Below are 17797 nucleotides of genomic sequence, written 5' to 3' on the forward strand. Positions count from 1 at the left end.
TTGAACTCCTGGCCTCAAGCAATCTTCCTGTCTCTGCCTCCCAAAGCACTAGGATTACAGGCACCAGCCACCATCCCCAGCCCCTGATGTGAGCATTTCAGCATCAGGATGGTCCCTTGGATCCAAGCACACTGAGTAGATGGACAACTGATCTCCAGGGATTTCTACCCCACCTCCCCAGGAGGAATCTCAATTGGGAAACTTTTGGTTTGGCAATCTGAGATACTGAGAATTTGATAGCTGTGTTAGTCTCTTCTCACACTACTGTAAAGAGCTGCCCAAGACTGGGTAATTTATAAAGGAAAGAGGTTTAATTGACTCACACTTCCACGTAGCTGGGGAGGCCTCAGGAAATTTACAATCATGGTGGAAGGGGAAGCAAACATGTCCTTCACATGGTGGCAGGACAGAGAAGTGCAAAGCAAAGCGTTAAAAGATAAAACCATCAGCTCTTGTAAGAACTCATCTCATTCACTATCATGAGAACAGAATGGGAGAAACATCCCCCATGATTCAGTTACCTTCACCTAGTCCCACTCTTAATATGTGGGAATTACGACAATTGCAGGTGAGATTTGGGTGGGGAAACAGAGCCAAATCATATCAACAGTCTAATGATTCGTGTTTTGACAGTTTTTATTTTTTTCAGAACTGTCTGGGTTAAGAGTCCTTTGTCCCATAGTTATTATATAAATCAGATTATCTTATTTACAGAGTCAGGACAGTCACAAATCCATATGGTGAATTTTTATGAATTAGAAAAAGTTGTGGTACAACCAGGGCAGCCACAACCCAGATAAGGGTGCACAGAATGGAGCCCTCGGGCAGGGTGCAACTTGGACAAGTGTCTTCAATGGCGTAGATAAAACCTAGACTTCTATTGTATGAAACTTTTCAAAGTCCAAAGCTCAAGTGATAACACAATGCTGATATTAGAATGTTCGTGTGTTCATGGTAAATGTTTTTAGGTAACAGTGACACAAATCACATGCTCAGTATTTTGAAATTCATATATTTTGAATATTTTCCATATTTTGGGTATTAACCCTCAAAGTTTAAAATTATTTCGTGAAATTTTCTTTCAGCATTTCTTACCTATCACATGAAGGACTCCACTTTCAGTGCCTGGACTGGGCTGAATGATGTCAATTCAGAACACACGTTCCTTTGGACGGATGGACGAGGAGTTCATTACACAAACTGGGGGAAAGGATACCCCGGTGGAAGAAGAAGCAGTCTTTCTTATGAAGATGTAAATATCAGATTCAGGTCACCTCTCTACACACCATCAGCTTGCATAGGGTTATCATCTTATTGATTACTCTTCCATGAAAGAATCTACCAGAATACTCCTTGATCTGGTCCACGCTTGCAGATTTTACCTATTTCAGACTGAGCTGACTTGGAGGGAGGGAGTATAAATTCAGTTAAAAAATCTTTGGCTTGGGGAAGTGGCGATAGTGAGGGGTCAGGAAACCCAGTTCCATTCTAAGCCTAACTTGCAGTCAAAAGAAACACTTCAACCTAGAGTTACCAACTTTCTTTGTGTCACCTTCCCCTTATCCCTTGCAGCTGCTGTAGTATTTCGGGTGTAGGCCTGGAAGCTACTACTGCTTCTAAAGATCACATCATCATCGTCCATCATCATCACCGTCATGATCATGAGCTAATATTTGCAGACTGCTTATTATGTGCCAGATGCTTTTGTACGTTAACCTGGGAGACAGATTGCTACTTTATTTTACTACTTTTTTTCACTACTTTTTTTCTTATATAATTGAACAACCAACTTATCAACATCAACACCATGTTAGGGATTGTAAAATGTGTGACGAAATGGAAGATTTTGTTTTTACCTTAAAAGTGTGTACACTTAAACTAGACCACAAGTCTTATATAAGAAGGAAGATAGGAAAGAAATGAACATGTCTAATGACAGGATCAGCTATAAACACTGTAGCAGCTAAGAGGAAACAAGCTCACTGTGGAATGGGGTGATTTAATCAGTCAACACACATCTATGGTATCCTATGTGCTGGACACTGTCTTTGTCCATGGTGGAGGAAAGAAATATGAAAAAGAATCAGCTATGGGTCCTTCCTCCCTCCCTCCCTCCCTCCCTCCCTCCTTCTCCCTCTCCCTCTCTCTCTTTCCCTCTCCCTCTCTCACTCTCTCAGTCTCCCACCCCGTTGCCCAGGCTGGAGTGCAGTGGCATGATCTCGGCTCACTGCAATCTCCACTTCCCAGGTTCAAAGGTTCTCCTGCCTCAGCCTCCCAAGTAGCTGGGATTACAGGTGTCCCTCACCATGACTGACTGATTTTTGCATTTTTAGTAGAGAAGGGCCTTTACCATATCGGCCAGGGTGGTCTCCAACTCCTGACCTCAAGTGGTCCACCTGCCTTGGCCTCCCAAAGTGCTGGGAATATAGGCATGAGCCACCACGCCCATCTGGGTTTTTGTTTCAAGAAATTTAAGACATAATAATCAGGGGAACTTAGCAAAAGGATGAGAAAGGCCATGTTAGATGGTCAAGGTGGGCAGTCTTCAAGCAAGAGATACATGATGTGTTTGGGCAAATGGAATAAATGGCTTTGAATGTAGCAGGAGTTTTATGCAGAAAAAGAAGTCGGAGTAAGCTACGAAAGGTGGAAAGTAGAATTTAGAGAAATGTAGATGCCCTATGATGGAGTTTGGACTTTGTCGAATAAGCAAAAAAAAAAAAAAAAAAAAAAAAAAAAAAAAAAAAATTAGAAAACTGACCTGCTCAAAATGGCATTTTTATGACCATTAATAATTTGGTAGCTATTTGCCAGGTGAATACATTTTGGTGATGGAGCCAGACAGCAGCCCGTAGGTTGCTCTGTCTGTGAAGTAGCCAATTCTTTTGTTTCTTTACTTTTCGAATAAACTTGCTTTTACTGTAGATAAAAAATAACTGGTGATGGGTAAATAATTTTCTGTGGAGAAATTCTTTCATTTTCATGACACCAGTGAGGGCTGAAGACTTACTGAAGAAGTGAAAGTAGAATGGAGCGAGACAGTATTTGCTTAGACAGATTTAATGGATGAGAGGTGAATTTCTTGTAAATCAAAAGCATTCATTATCATACACATTTTTGTTGTTTTTAGAACATAAAGAAAGACAGAAACAATAAAAACAAACCAACAAACAAAATCTGTAATCTCACCAATTCAGAAAAAAAACACTGCTTATTTTTTGTTGAATTTTTTTCCCAGACTTTTTCGTAGTGCATATAAACAGATAAAGTTTATATTTCACAAAACTGGAATCAAAATACACATAATGCTTTTTATTTTATTTTATTTTTTTTGAGATGGTGTCTCACACTGTCACCCGGCTGAAGTGCAATGACGCGATCTCGGCTCACTGCAACCTCCACCTCCCGGGTTCACGCGATTCTCCTGCCCCAGCCTCATGAGTAGCTGGGATTACAGGAGCACACCACCACACCTGGCTAATTTTTTTTTTGTACTGTTAGTAGAGACAAGGTTTCACTACATTGGCCAGACCGGTCTCCAACTTCTGACCTCGTGAGCCACCCGCCTCGGCCTCCCAAAGTGCTGGGATTACAGGCATGAGCCACCGCTCCCGGCAATGGTTTTTTAAAAACAATTTCAGGACTTTAAAATGGAGAAGATGAATATAGTTAGAAAAGGAGAGAGAGAGAACTTTTTATATGTGTTTTGTGGGGGAAATATGCTTGGATTGTAACAGGTTTTCTGGATCAGAGACTCTGAGCCAGGATAATGGGGGATACAAATAGTTAAGAAAGGAAGTGGGGTGAGTGGAGAACTTTTGAAATGTAAGTTTCAGGTTGCCTGACAGTTGTATCACATGGGATGAAGACACCGCAGGTTGACAAGATGTCTGTGGCGGGAGTGTAGGCTGTGATTCACTGTAGCTCAAGGGATGGGTTAAAGATGTGTTGACTTCACAGTGACACATCTCTTACGTACTTTCATTCAGAAAAACTGTAGTCACCTTTTTTGGTTGTCTTTGTGTATCACTATTAGTGTATTATTATTGACAACATTTTCTTTAATTTCTAGGTATTTTGGAATTTTCCAATGTTACTGATTTCTAGTTTAATTCCATTGTGGTCTTAGAGAATAGTTTATGTATTTTCTGTTCTTTTAAATTTGTTAAGGCATGTTTTATGGCTCAGAATATGGTCTATCTTGGTGAATGTTTCATGTGATCTTGAGAAGAATATATATTCTACTGTTATGGGACAAAGTAGTTTACAGATGTCAATGAGATCTGTTTGATGGATGGTACTGTCCAGTTTAACTATGTTCTTACTGATTTTTTGCCTGCTGGATCTGTCTATTTTTGATAGAAGAGTATTGAAGTCTGCAATCCTAATCATGGATTTATCTTTGCAGTTCTATCAGTTCTCACTTTATGTATTCTGATGCTCTATTGTTGGCCACATACGCAATAGAGACTGTTATGCCTTCGTGGAGAATTGTCCGCTAGATCATTATGCAATGTTCCTCTTTACCTCTGGTAACTTTCCTTGCCCTGCAGTCTACTCTGTCTGAAATTAATATAGCTGGTCCAGCTTTCTTTTGATTAGTGTTAGTATAGTGTATCTTTCTCCATTTTTCTTCACTTTTAACTTATGTGTATCTTTATATTTAAAGTGAATTTCTTGTACCAATATATGAGTCTCTATTAATTTGTGTATTTAGACCATTAACATTTAAAACGATTGTTGACATAGCTGGGTTAACACCTATCATATTTGTTATTGTTTTCTGTTTTTATTCTGTATTTCATTTTTTTGTCTTCCACTCTTTCTTGCCTTCTCTGGTTTTACTTCAACATTTTGTATGATTTTATTTGTTCTCTACTCCTAGCATACCAATTATACTTTAAGAAAACTTTTTTCTTTTCTTTTTTATTTTTATTATAAATAAAGATGGGGTCTTTCTGTGTTACCCAGGCTGGTCTTGAACTCTTGGGCTCAGGCAATCCTCCTACCTTGGCCTCCCAAAGTACTGGGATTACAGCCACGAGCCACCATTCTTGGCCTAAAACAAAAAAAAAAACAAACTTTCTTTAGTGGTTGCTCTTGAGTTTACAGTATACATTTACAACTAATTCGAGTCCTTTTTCAAATAGCATGTAAGAAAGCATCTCCTACTTCTTCCTCCTCTCCTATGTAACATTGCTATAATTTATTTCACTTATCTATAAGCTATTATCACCAAATACATTATCACCAAATATATTGTTGTCCACTTTTTACATTACAGTCCTTAGTATATTATTCATAGTTGTTTAACAACAACTATAGTTGTTTGAACAAACTGGTATCTGTTAGATGAATTCAGAATAAGGAAAATGAAAAATTCTGTATTTCTTTCATTTATTCCTTCTCTAATGCTCATTTATTTATATAGACCTGAGTTTCTGACATATATAGTTCTCTTTCTTTTTTCCTTTTAACATTTCTTTCAAGCTAAGTTTACAGGCAACAGATTTTCTCAATGTTTGTTTGTCTGAGAAAGTCTTTGTTTTCTTTTCACTTCTTAAGGATAATTTCACTGGAGACAGAATTCTAGGTTGGTGGGTTTTTTCTTTCAGCACTTTAAATATTACATTCCACTCTTCTTGCTTGCATGGTTTCTGAAAAGAAATCCAACGTAATTACTATTCTTGCTTCTTTATGGATAAGAGGTTTTTTTTCCTCTGGCGTCTTTCAAGATTTTCTCTTCATCTTTGATTTTCTGCCGTTTGAGTATGATGTGTCTAGATGTTGTATCTTAGTGTTTATCCTGTCTGATGTTCTCTGAGCTTCCTGGATCTGTGATTTGCTATCAATCATTAATTTTGGGAAATTCTAAGTCATTATTGCTTCAGATAATACTTCTTCTGTTCCTTTCTCTCATTTCCTGGGCCACACCCAGTGAGCCTATCAGAGATAGTCTTCATTTCTGTTAAGGTGTTTATGATTTCTAGAATTTCCTTTTGATTTTTTCTTAGCATTTTCATCTCTCTGCCTATGTTAGCTACCCAGTCTTGCTTGTTGTCCACTTTTTACATTAGAGTCCTTAGCATATTATTCATAGTTGTTTAAATTTTTGATATTTCCACTATCTTTGTCATATCTGAGTCTGCTTATTATGCTTGCTCTTCGTTTCAAACTTTGTGTGTGTTTACAAAATCTTTTAGTGTGTCTTATATTTTCATGTTGAAAACTACACATGTATTATAGTGCAGGGGTCTGCAACCCACGGGCCGCAGATGGGTACCAATCCATGACCTGTTAGGAACTGAGCCTCACAGCGGGACGTGAGCAGCAGGCGAGTGAGCAAAGCTTCATCTGTATTTACAGTCACTCCCCGTCACTCGCATCACTGCCGGAGCTCTGCCTCCTGTCAGATCAGCAGCAGCATTAGATTCTCATAGAAACGTGAACCCTATTGTGAACTGTGCATGCGTGGGATCTAGGTTGCGCACTCCATATGAGAATCTAATGCCTGATAATGTGTCACCATCTCCCATCACCCCCAGATGGGACCAGATTGACCAGGGAAACAAGCACAGGGCTCCCACTGATTCTACGTGATGGTGAGTTATATAATTATTTTCTTACAAGGTACAATATAATAATAATAGCAATAAAGTGCACAATAAGCATAATGTGCTTGAATCATCTCGAAACCACCCTCCACCCCAGTCTGTGGAAAGTTTGTCTTCCATGAAACTGGTCCCTGGTGCCAAAAAGGTTGGGAACTGCTGATGTAGTGGATAAAGGGAACAGAGGTAAATAGACATTTAGTGTGAGGTTTTGTGTTTATTTAGCTACGAGTTAGGCTGTGTTTGCTGTTTGCTGTCACGTTAGGTGTCAGAGGTTAAAATCTCCAGTGTCCTCGTTTCTGTCTCTCCTGTTGTCTTTGGGTTCTCCTAAAGACTTCTTAAATAATGCCAGAGAGGCACAGTTCTTCGGCTGTATCTGCCTGTTGTCATACGGGAGCCCCAAGGATATGGCTGTAAGATATTGGGGAGGGGAAGTATGTTGTAGTCCTATGATGGGGACTTGGACTTTTAGGGAATCTGTGCTGTGACCTTCAAAAGTGCTTCTCAGTTTTGTTTCGTTGCTTTTTCCTTTTGAGTGAGACAGGAAAGCTAGAGAGGCTGGAGTTGAGTATTTCTTTTCTCCTAGGTTAGTTAATGTGTGGTGAAACCACAGTCAGTCAAGCACGGGTAAAGTTGTTGCTCTTGAGTGCTGGTCTTATTAAGAACAGAATGAATGAATGCTCTGTCGTATTTAAAAATGGCTCTTCTCCCGCCTCTCCTGTTGGAAGCAAGTGGACATTTTTCTCCAGTCTGCACTGTAAGAATCTGGTAGGGCTCCTGGAAGGAAAACTCACAAAACTCTGGAATCTCCCTAGGACTGCCTCCCCAGGTACTCCTCTGCCAATAGTTTTTAATTTTCAAACTTGTCCAAACTGAACTTCCAGCAATGTGTCAACGACATTTAGTATCTCCTGCCTCAATCCTGGTTCCCGCTTTCTGCTCCTGGGCTTCTGCTCTGGTCAGTTCTGATTCCCTGTATCCATCAGTCTGTTTCTCCAATTTGGGGGGCAGCTGTTTGTCTTGTGACCTCCATTTTCCAATGCATTTAAAAGAAGTTGTTGATTTTCAGCTTTTCTAGCCTTTTTCTTGCATTGTGGATGGGAGTGACAACTTCCAAACTCCTTATATATCAAACTAGAAACTTAAAGTCTTCAACATTTTCTTTAAGTGTACTCCTTTTTTTTTTTTTTTTTTTTTGCTTAAGTTTACTTTAAAAGAAAACTTCTTTTTAGGAGAAAGTAGAAAATTGATATAGTCACCATAAGTAGAAGGTAACTGGCCAGGTGTGGTGGCTCATGCCTGTAATCCCAGCACTTTGGGAGGCCGAGGTGGGTAGTTCATGAGGTCAAGAGATCGAGACCATCCTGGCCAACATGGTGAAAACCCATCTCTACTAAAAGTACAAAAATTAGCTGGTCATGGTGGCACACACCTGTAGTCCCAGCTACTTGGGAGGCTGAGGCAGGAGAATTGCTTGAACCCAGGAGGCAGAGGTTGCAGTGAGCCAGGATTGCACCACTGCACTCCAGCCTGGTGAGAGAGCGAGACTCCATCTCAAAAACAAACAAAAACAAACAAACAAACAAAAAATGAAGATAACTGTGAAAATAAACATAGTGAAATTTGGGGGCTCCAGCAAAAAAGCAAAATGATTTGACTAGGTCTCTTGTCTTTATTTCTGACTTCCCTCAGCCCCTCTCTCCCTTCTTCCCTCCCTCCCTCCCTCCCTCCCTCCCTCCCTCCCTCCCTCCCTCCCTCCCTCCCTTCCTTCCTTCCTTCCTTCCTTCCTTCCTTCCTTCCTTCCTTCCTTCCTTCCTTCCTTCCTTCCTTCCCAAGGTCTTGTTCTCTCAGCAAGGCTGGAGTGCAGTCGTATGGACATAGTTCACTGCAGCCTCAACCTCCCAGGCTCAAGTGATCCTCCCACCTCAGTCTCCTGAGTAGCTGAGACCACAGACATGCACCACCATGCCCAGCTAATTTTGTTTATTTTTTGTAGAGTCAAGGTCTCCCTATGTTGCCCAGGCTGGTCGCGAACCCCCAGGCTCAAGCGATCTTCTCGCCTTGGCCTCTCAAAGTGCTGGGATTACAGTTGTGAGCCACTGCGCCTGGCCTTCTCTTACTTTACATGAGCAAAATACCATATTTCAAATTAAAGTTCAGATTGTATATTGAAATGGGGCAGGCAGCATGTGTTTCTCTCACCTCTACTCCAACAGGACCAGATATGAGGATTAGATGGAAATAATGGCATTTCAGGGAAAAAAAAAAACAAACTGAGATATATTTAGTACTTAAAGGAAAGAAGGATTTGGAATGGCAAACACATTCACAACCAAACAAATATAATATTGTTCCAGTCCTGGCATACTCCCCTGTAAGATTATAAATAAGATGTGAAACTTTCTGGCTATACCAGTCACATACTATGAATCTGTAATAATACTTTTACAAATTTAGCAATGATATATATAGATTGTGCTCATTTCCCTTTAAAAAGATGTTACCTACTTTTGCGTTTGGATACTGGTAGTGTGTATGGAGAGGATACTGTGTTCTCCTAGTTTCTTTGGTTTCTAAGTTTTGAAAGTGATTGATAAAAGGTCTGATAGCAAAATTTCTAAGGCCTGTCTCCAAAATTTATCCAAATCAGTTGGGTTTTCAATTCATATAGTGAGAGTTCAAATGCGGAGGATATGCATAGTAGGTACATTTGGGTAGAAAGTAATGATGGATTGAGCATATTTTAAATTAGGACAATCTTAAAATTTGGAAATCAAGGATAATGGAAGATATTTGCATATTAATGAATTGATTTCAATGGTCATTGATTCCTGATTGTTTTCTTTTTCATTCTCCATAAATATACAGGCTGACTGTGTTGTTATTATTGGAGGTGCATCAAACGAAGCCGGAAAATGGATGGATGATACCTGTGACGGTAAACGAGGCTACATATGCCAGACACGATCTGGTAAGTTCTACCAAAACCTCACCTTCCTGAAGGAGCTGGGGGTTTTTTTTCACTTTTTTTCTTTTTTTTTTTTTTTGAGACAGAGTCTCGCTCTGTTGCCCAGGCTGAAGTACAGTGGCATGAACTCAGATCACTGCAACTTCCCCCTCCTGGGTTCAAGCAATTCTCCTGCTTTGTAGCTGGGATTACAGGCATGCACCACCACACCTGGCTAATTTTTGTATTTTTTGTAGAGATGGGGTTTTCCATGTTGTCCAGGCTCGTCTTGAACTCCTGACCTCAGGTGATCTATCTGCCTCGGCCTCCCAAAGTGCTGTTACAGGAGTAAGCCACTGTGCCCAACCTCACTTATTTTATTTTATTTTACTTTAAGTACCGGGATATATGTACGGAGCATGCAGGTTTGTTATATAGGTATACATGTGCCATGGTGGTTTGCTGCACCTGTCAACCTATCACCTAGCCCCACATGCATTAGCTGTTTGTCCTGATGAAGAGCTATGTTTTAAAATGTACTTTAAAATATATAATCATGGCTGGGCACTGTGACTCATGCCTGTAATCCCAGCACTTTTGAAGACTGAGGTGGGTGGATTGCTTGAGCCCCCGCATTTGAGACCAGCCTGGGTAACCCAGTGAAATCCCTTTTCTACAAAGAATACAAAAATTATTTTGTACTTTTACAAAATTATTTTCCTTTTCTAGCTGGGACTACAGGTGTGGTGACTTGTGCCTGTAGTCCCAGCTACTTGGGAGGCTGAGGTGAGAGGATCGCTTGAGCCAGAGAGGCTGAGACTACAGTGAACCATGATCATGCTATTCACTCCAGTCTGGGTGACAGAGTGAGACCCTGTCTCACAAAAATAAAAATAAAAACAAAAACAAACAAATAAAATATAAAATATATGATCATTCCCTTGCATAGCAACAGGTTTGATTGTTGCTTTAATCCATGGAAGCCTGTGACAGACAAAAAGCGTGATATTTTCTGTACTTAATTCAGGAATCTGCTTTCTTCTTCTTTTTTTTTTTTTTTTTTTTTACCAGACAGTTTTGGGCAGACTAAACCTGTCACTAAAACTTTCTATTAGAAATTTGGGATATTTGCTTGCCTGTACCTTTTTTTTAATGTCAGAATAGGAATACCTCCATTTAATTCATGTAATTTGAGAACTTTTGGCATAAAGCATCCTATATGCCTCATTATTTGTCCTGTATCTTGTGTGCCTTAAACATGTGGATATATGATCTGAGTTTCTTTTTTCATCTTAGAAAGCCGGAATACGGTTAAATGAAAATAACACAATATGCAGATATTTGCTGTCAATTAAGATGGTGTTTATATACATTTTAGTTTCTAGAGAAACTAGAATAAAAATGCCCAGTTAACAGGGAAGGTGAGCCCCAAAACTGGGGCTTAGCCTGGAAGGGTTCTTGGCTTTACCCAGGAAGGAATTTAAGGGTGAGCTGGTGGTGTTGACAACTTTTACTAAAGTGACAGTGCACAGCAGCAGCAGACATACTGCTTCTTGTGGAGCAGAGCTTATGCCATAGGCAGTAAGTTCTGCACTCATATTTATGCCCACTTTTAATTACATCCAAATTTTTGGAAAAGGAATGTTAACTTCTGAGGGCTGCCACAGCAGTGGTGGGTGTGCCTTATGGAGAGGTCTCAGCCAGTCTTCAATCTGGTCTGGAGCAAGTCCTGCCTCCTACCTCATAGCTACACAAAAGGGTCAGAAATTTAAAAATAGATTAGACAAGAGGGTTGAAGGTGGGGAGGGTTGCTGTCATCCTGAGTAGAGTTCTTAAAGGATGGGTTTGAGCTGGAAGGTCCTTATTCTCCCAGACCTAATGAATTTTTCTATAGTATTTGGGAAATCAGGGAAGTAATGTCAACTCATGACAATAATTGAAAACCATCTAAGATGTTTTCAGATGGTTGAGAAGTACTCCAGAAATCCTAACCTTTTCTTAATCCAAAAGCTATCCCAGTGCATGTCATTTTTCTCTCTATACAAAGCTATCCCAGTGCGTGTCATTTTTCTCTCTATACTACACTCTATAGCACCAGAATCTTAGGTCACCAGTAATACCAAAGCATACCATCTTTGCCTCTGTTCTTTGGGCCAAGAGGGGACACTCCTTCCAGAAGTGAACGGTGATTCACACACTTATTTAAAAATCTTCTCTTGGCCGGGCGCGGTGGCTCAAGCCTGTGATTCCAGCACTTTGGGAGGCCGAGACGGGCGGATCGCGAGGTCAGGAGATGGAGACCATCCTGGCTAACACGGTGAAACCCCGTCTCTACTAAAAACTACAAAAAAAAAAAAAAAAAAACTAGCCGGGCGAGGTGGCAGCGCCTGTAGTCCCAGCTACCCGGGAGGCTGAGACAGGAGAATGGCGTGAACCCGGGAGGCGGAGCTTGCAGTGAGCTGAGATCCGGGCACAGCACTCCAGCCTGGGTGACAGAGCGAGACTCCGTCTCAAAAAAATAAAATAAAATAAAATAAAATAAAATAAAATAAAATAAAATAAAATAAAATAAAAATCTTCTCTTTTCCTTATACACATACATGATAGAATATGTTGCCACAAATAAAAATTGTTTGCAAATTTTTAATCACTTAAGGAAAGATTCACAGTATTAAAGTGAAAAAAGGTAGCATATAAACTTTTATAAACTATAAATGATCACCAGGTGTGGTGGCTCATGCCTGTGATTCTAGCACTTGGAGAGGCTGAGGCAGGAGGGTTGCTTGAGGCCGGGAGTTCAAGATCAGCCTGGGCAATAGAACAAGACCCTGACTCTAAAATAAAATAAAATAAAATAAAATAAAATAAAATAAAATAAAATAATAAAATAATAAAATAATGGTTGGCACTTCTGTAGTGCAGGACAAGGCCGATGGCAGGTCATGAGGCATAAAGTGGGACACGTTGGAGAACTGGCCAGGATACACACTGGTAAGCAAGAATATCTAGATCCCTAGACCAGAGAAAAGAACCAGATTGCAAATATTTTAGGTTTTGCAGGGCATACAGTCTCTACTGCAAATACTCAACTCTGCTGTGGTCGCAGATGGTTATAGGCAATACATAAACAAATGAATGTGGCCGTGTTCCAGTAAGACTTTATTTATGGACACAAATTTGAATTTCATGTAATATTTACATGTCATGAAATATTATTCTTCTTTGATTCTCCTCTATCCGCAACCATTTAAAAACTTTTGTAGCTCATAGGATACAAAGACAGACAACACATCAGATTTCATCCTCTGGCTGTTATTTGCTGACTTCTAGGGCATCAGTTAAGACAGGCAGAAACAAGCTCTTTTGGGGGTCTTCACATGAAGTGGCTCAGAGTTCAGGGGACACAATGCAGTGATTAGAAACACATGGGAGCTTGAAGACAAAAGATCAGAAGGCTGAAGCGATTTGTCTTGTAGGGGCTCCAACCCCTAGGCCAGTTTGGATAAGATTATGGGAGGCTTTACCCCTAGGCGAAGGGCATAGAAAATCATCAAGAGTAAAGCTTGATCCTGAGATCAAGGTTAAACGAGCCAGGGACTTGTGTATGGCTTCATTCCTGAACCTAAACCCGTCACCTGAAGGTGCATTACTCACAAGTGAAGTCAAACAGATACAAACTCATGGATCAAGTAGAAAAAACGAGGGAGGAAGAGAAAGACTTTTCTTGACCTTGACTTTTAACCTACACGGAAAAATAAAGATTAGCAATGACACAATCATCTATGTTCTTTAATTTGTGGGATTAAACTACGGCATTTCTTTCATCAAGATACTAGATTGGATTGAATTTGTCATATATTTTGTTTGTTAGTTTAGCAACTTGATCATATATTTGCCTTAATATTCTAAATATAGTTTGGAATTAATTTAATTTGATCAGGGATACTGATGAAAAAATGTTTGTTTTCTAGTGTGAAATGGCTTATAAAATATTTCTAATAGCTAAATGTTTGGAGTTACGCTATTTTGCTTATTTTTATGATAGATGAGATCCACTTGTCATTACTGACAGGGCTTGATTACTGTTTATTGATAATGCTAATGAAAATAATGTTTTTATCTAGATCCTTCCTTGACTAATCCTCCAGCAACAATTCAAACAGATGGCTTTATTAAATATGGCAAAAGCAGCTATTCACTTATGAGACAAAAATTTCAATGGCATGAAGCAGAGACATACTGCAAGCTTCACAATTCACTTATAGCTAGCATTCTGGATCCCTACAGTAATGCATTTGCGTGGCTGCAGATGGAAACATCTAATGAACGTGTGTGGATTGCCCTGAACAGTAACTTGGTAAGATGCTGGAAATACGTGCAACTTGACATGATCAGTGAATTGTGGTTGAATATGATTCTCTTTCTGTTTGTTCTGTTGAATACTCATCATGTGTAAGAGACTGTGCTAGGCCATGTGAATGATACTAACGTCAACAAGATCCAATCTTTCAGGGACGTGATGCCTTTAAGAATCTGGCAAACTAGTGATGTGTGTCAGAAATCAAAGTAAGAATTATCTGATGAATGTTAACTCTCCATCGCATTAGTCTATAAAAATTATATTCGAAATCTCAACAGTTTAATTTATTCACTTGTTGCTTCCAAGGTTATGATTATAACTATGGCATGAGAATTAAGAAAGCAGGTTAGGGACATAGTTGCCAGTGATGGGGACACTTTTTATTTTTTGTGGCAAGACATTCTAGACTTGTTGTAGGTTCTGAGGTTGTGGAGCTCCCATCCATTTGTGAGAAATATTTCATTGCAGTCCTTGTATTCCATAATAGACAAAGTTTGGACAAGACTAGGGATGAAGCACAAAACTAAGAATGCTGACAGAGTTGCCAAATTGTTCCTAAAACGAGTCGTCTCTGATGCCTGGTCATCCATCTATCCTCTCTCTATTCATCCTTCTAGCTAGCCAACCAGCAAGCTTCCTAGTAAAAGTAGATATGGCAGTCAGCCATTAAGATACAAGAAATATAAAGAGAGGCATATAGAAAGTGTCATGAGAAGAGAGAAAAGGAACCAGTTGGGCTAGTGGGGAGGACCAAGAAGCTTCCTCAGAAAAAGTCAAAGTTTATAGATACAGTCTAGGATGGTAGAAGATAAATTGGAGAGTAGATGAGTGTCAAATGTGATAGAGCTTCCAAGACCATGATGCAGAGATAGAAATTTGCAATTTATACAATGAGTATTTCCTAAGTAGGGAAGTGTATATTTAAAAGTAAGTAGTTTCAGAATGATTTCTGTGATTAAACTTAGGCAAGACATTTTTATGTCCCTGTTGACTAAGTTTTTATGATTAAGTCATTTGATAAATCATTTGTTTTCTTCTCACAGACATGTTCACAATTCTCTTATGAGTTTAAAGTAAGCTTTTATTTTTTGAAAGATTAAATAGTTTTTCATTGTAGCAATATTTATCACTACGACAGTATTATCTTCCTTATGTCTATAGAGTTAATGATTATACAAGCATTATTTGATTAAACATGGTATAATACTACAAAATTCTAATTTGAGATAACACATACTTCTAATTTTTGTCACTGGATTTTTGGCAATTAACTTGGTAAATTAAATAATGCAGTCAAAAGGGTGATAATTGCTTGAATCTTTGAAAAATTCGGCTACCTCTGATTAATGTTATATATCATCTATTCTTAGACAATACCTGTACAATCTCTATTAGACTATTAAAAGGATATTATTGATAAATATGTTTGATGTTTATCAGTATTTTGTATGTGATCATAAATTTGTTTCACTAAATTTAGTAAGAAATGGACTGTGCAGCCTGGGCACGGTGGCTCATGCCTGTAATCCCAGCACTTTGGGAGGCTGAGACGGGCGGATCCCCTGAGGTCAGGAGTTCGAGACCAGCCTGGCCAACATGGTGAAAACCCGTCTCTACTAAAAAATACAAAAATTAGCCAGGTTTAGTGGCAGGCCCCTTAATCCCAGCTACTTGGGAGGCAGAAGCAGCAGAATCATTTGAACCCGGGAGGTGGAGGTTGCGGTGAGCCTAGATCGAACCATTGCACTCAAGCCTGGGGGGCAAGGGTAAGACTTCTCTGAAAAAAATTTAAAAAAAGAAGAAAGAAAGAAGAAAGGAAGAAAGAAAGAAGAAAGGAAGGAAGAAAAAGAAAGAAAGAGACCATGTAAGTAGACTAAAATGGTTGACATTTTACATCATATATATATGATGTCATATAGCTGAAAGACCACCTCACTAGAATATAGCTGAAAGACTGCCTCACTAGACGTCAAGAGACCAAGGCTTCTGTCTTCGATACCCATATGACCTTAGCTAAGCCATTTACCATTGGTGCTGTTTCAACAGCAGAATAATGAGAAGATATGAAGAGATTAGTATTTCCCTCAGGGGACCATGAATTTAATGAAAATTACTTAATTTTTATTATAATGTCAATAATCATATAAGAAATATCTTATTTGTTGTGAAGATAAAACTTCTCTTTTGCCCTGAAAACCTGCAAACAAAGAGAGTTTCATGGAATAAGAGATAGATATAGTTTTTGTCAGTATTTTTTGAAATTACTTCCAAGGATGTATTCCTGGGGATCTCTAAGAAATAACTGTTTCTAAGAAAGGCTGCATTTACTGAATTTGAGTTGACAGAAATGATTTATAGTGTTCTTTTTATTCTCAAATGTTCCAGGTTCTATGTCAAATCACAGTCTTAAATATACTTTGTATTCTTGGATTGGTTCTTTTAGTATTTTATAAATGAAGCAAGGCTGCATGTTAATGCTTGTTTTTGTTGTTGCAGACTGATAGTCAGTACACCTGGACTGATAAGTGGAGGGTGAGGTGCACTAACTGGGCTGCTGATGAGCCTAAATTGAAATCAGCATGTGTTTATCTGTTGCAGACTGACAGTCAGTACACCTGGACTGATAAGTGGAGGGTGAGGTACACTAACTGGGCTGCTGATGAGCCTAAATTGAAATCAGCATGTGTTTATCTGGATCTCGATGGCTACTGGAAGACAGCATATTGCAATGAAAGTTTTTACTTTCTCTGCAAAAGATCAGATGGTAATTGAATATATAAAAACAATCAGGGGATCTGAAATTTTCTGAATAAGCTACTACTTACCACTGTTGATATTATTAAACAGTAATGTATCTTGGATAGCTAAGAATAATATAAAACATACTGCCTCACTTAACAAAAGACTATCTTTATAAACCAATATATGTAAATCAAAATAATGGAGATAAACATTTCCCCAGGAAATTTTGCTTATATTTGATATTGACAACACATCTATATCAAAGAAATTTTATCAGAATACATGTAGATTCTTACAGTCAATGATGGACACCATACTAGAATTCTAAATATAGCATTTAGTTATATCCCAGGTGCTATTAATAGCTAAGAAAGTGTTACAGGGATTAGGATCCCAGAAAAGGAAAACAGGGACTTAAAAAAGGGAAGTCACTTTACAAATTACTTTGTGGTGCCTTTTAAAACGTTTATCTTTGTAGGTATCTATGGATGTGTTGTCTTAACGATGAGTGTAATTGACTGCCACTATACCACAGCACATTCGATTTAAATATATTCAAAGTGGAAAAATTGATAAAAAGAAACCCAGTAATAAATATGGTGATCCGAATGATAATCATTGGAAGATTTTTTTAAAAATAATGATCAATGATCATTTTTTGTAGCTGCTAATATATTATGCTACATACTACAGGAACTTCAGGTTTTGCTTTATTTAAAATGTGTTTTTTTTAACAGAAATCCCTGCTACTGAACCCCCACAACTGCCTGGCAGATGTCCAGAATCAGATCACACAGCCTGGATTCCTTTCCATGGTCACTGTTACTATATTGAGTCCTCATATACAAGAAACTGGGGCCAAGCTTCTCTGGAATGTCTTCGAATGGGTGAGTGCCACATTTCCTGAAGGAAAACTCTGTAACCATCTTTTCTGGGCTCCATTGACACTATACATGAAATATACGAAGAATGTAAAAATACCTGTTTATACTTTTAATGATGTATTTTATAACAGAATGGCCAATATCATGCTTCCCAAATGTAATCTCGAAGTTTGTAGCCTCAAATTTTAGAGAATTTAGAGAATTCAGGTAGAAAACAGCATGTTCTAAATGGTTTCTTCCTTTCAGACTTCAG

The 17797-nt window shown here is 38.8% G+C and overlaps 1 protein-coding gene across 1 annotated transcript in view; it reads left to right on the forward strand.

The window, feature by feature from the left end:
- Positions 1-17797, forward strand: part of MRC1 (mannose receptor C-type 1) — a 97802-nt gene that overhangs the window by 73514 nt on the left and 6491 nt on the right. The window contains exons 22-26 of the mRNA XM_010354747.2: positions 1086-1252; positions 9480-9582; positions 13683-13915; positions 16517-16682; positions 17398-17547. Coding sequence (XP_010353049.1) covers positions 1086-1252; positions 9480-9582; positions 13683-13915; positions 16517-16682; positions 17398-17547 — 819 coding nt within the window. The remainder of the gene's footprint in view (positions 1-1085; positions 1253-9479; positions 9583-13682; positions 13916-16516; positions 16683-17397; positions 17548-17797) is intronic.

Source organism: Rhinopithecus roxellana, chromosome 11, assembly GCF_007565055.1.
Source record: "Rhinopithecus roxellana isolate Shanxi Qingling chromosome 11, ASM756505v1, whole genome shotgun sequence".
Taxonomy (NCBI): domain Eukaryota; kingdom Metazoa; phylum Chordata; class Mammalia; order Primates; family Cercopithecidae; genus Rhinopithecus; species Rhinopithecus roxellana.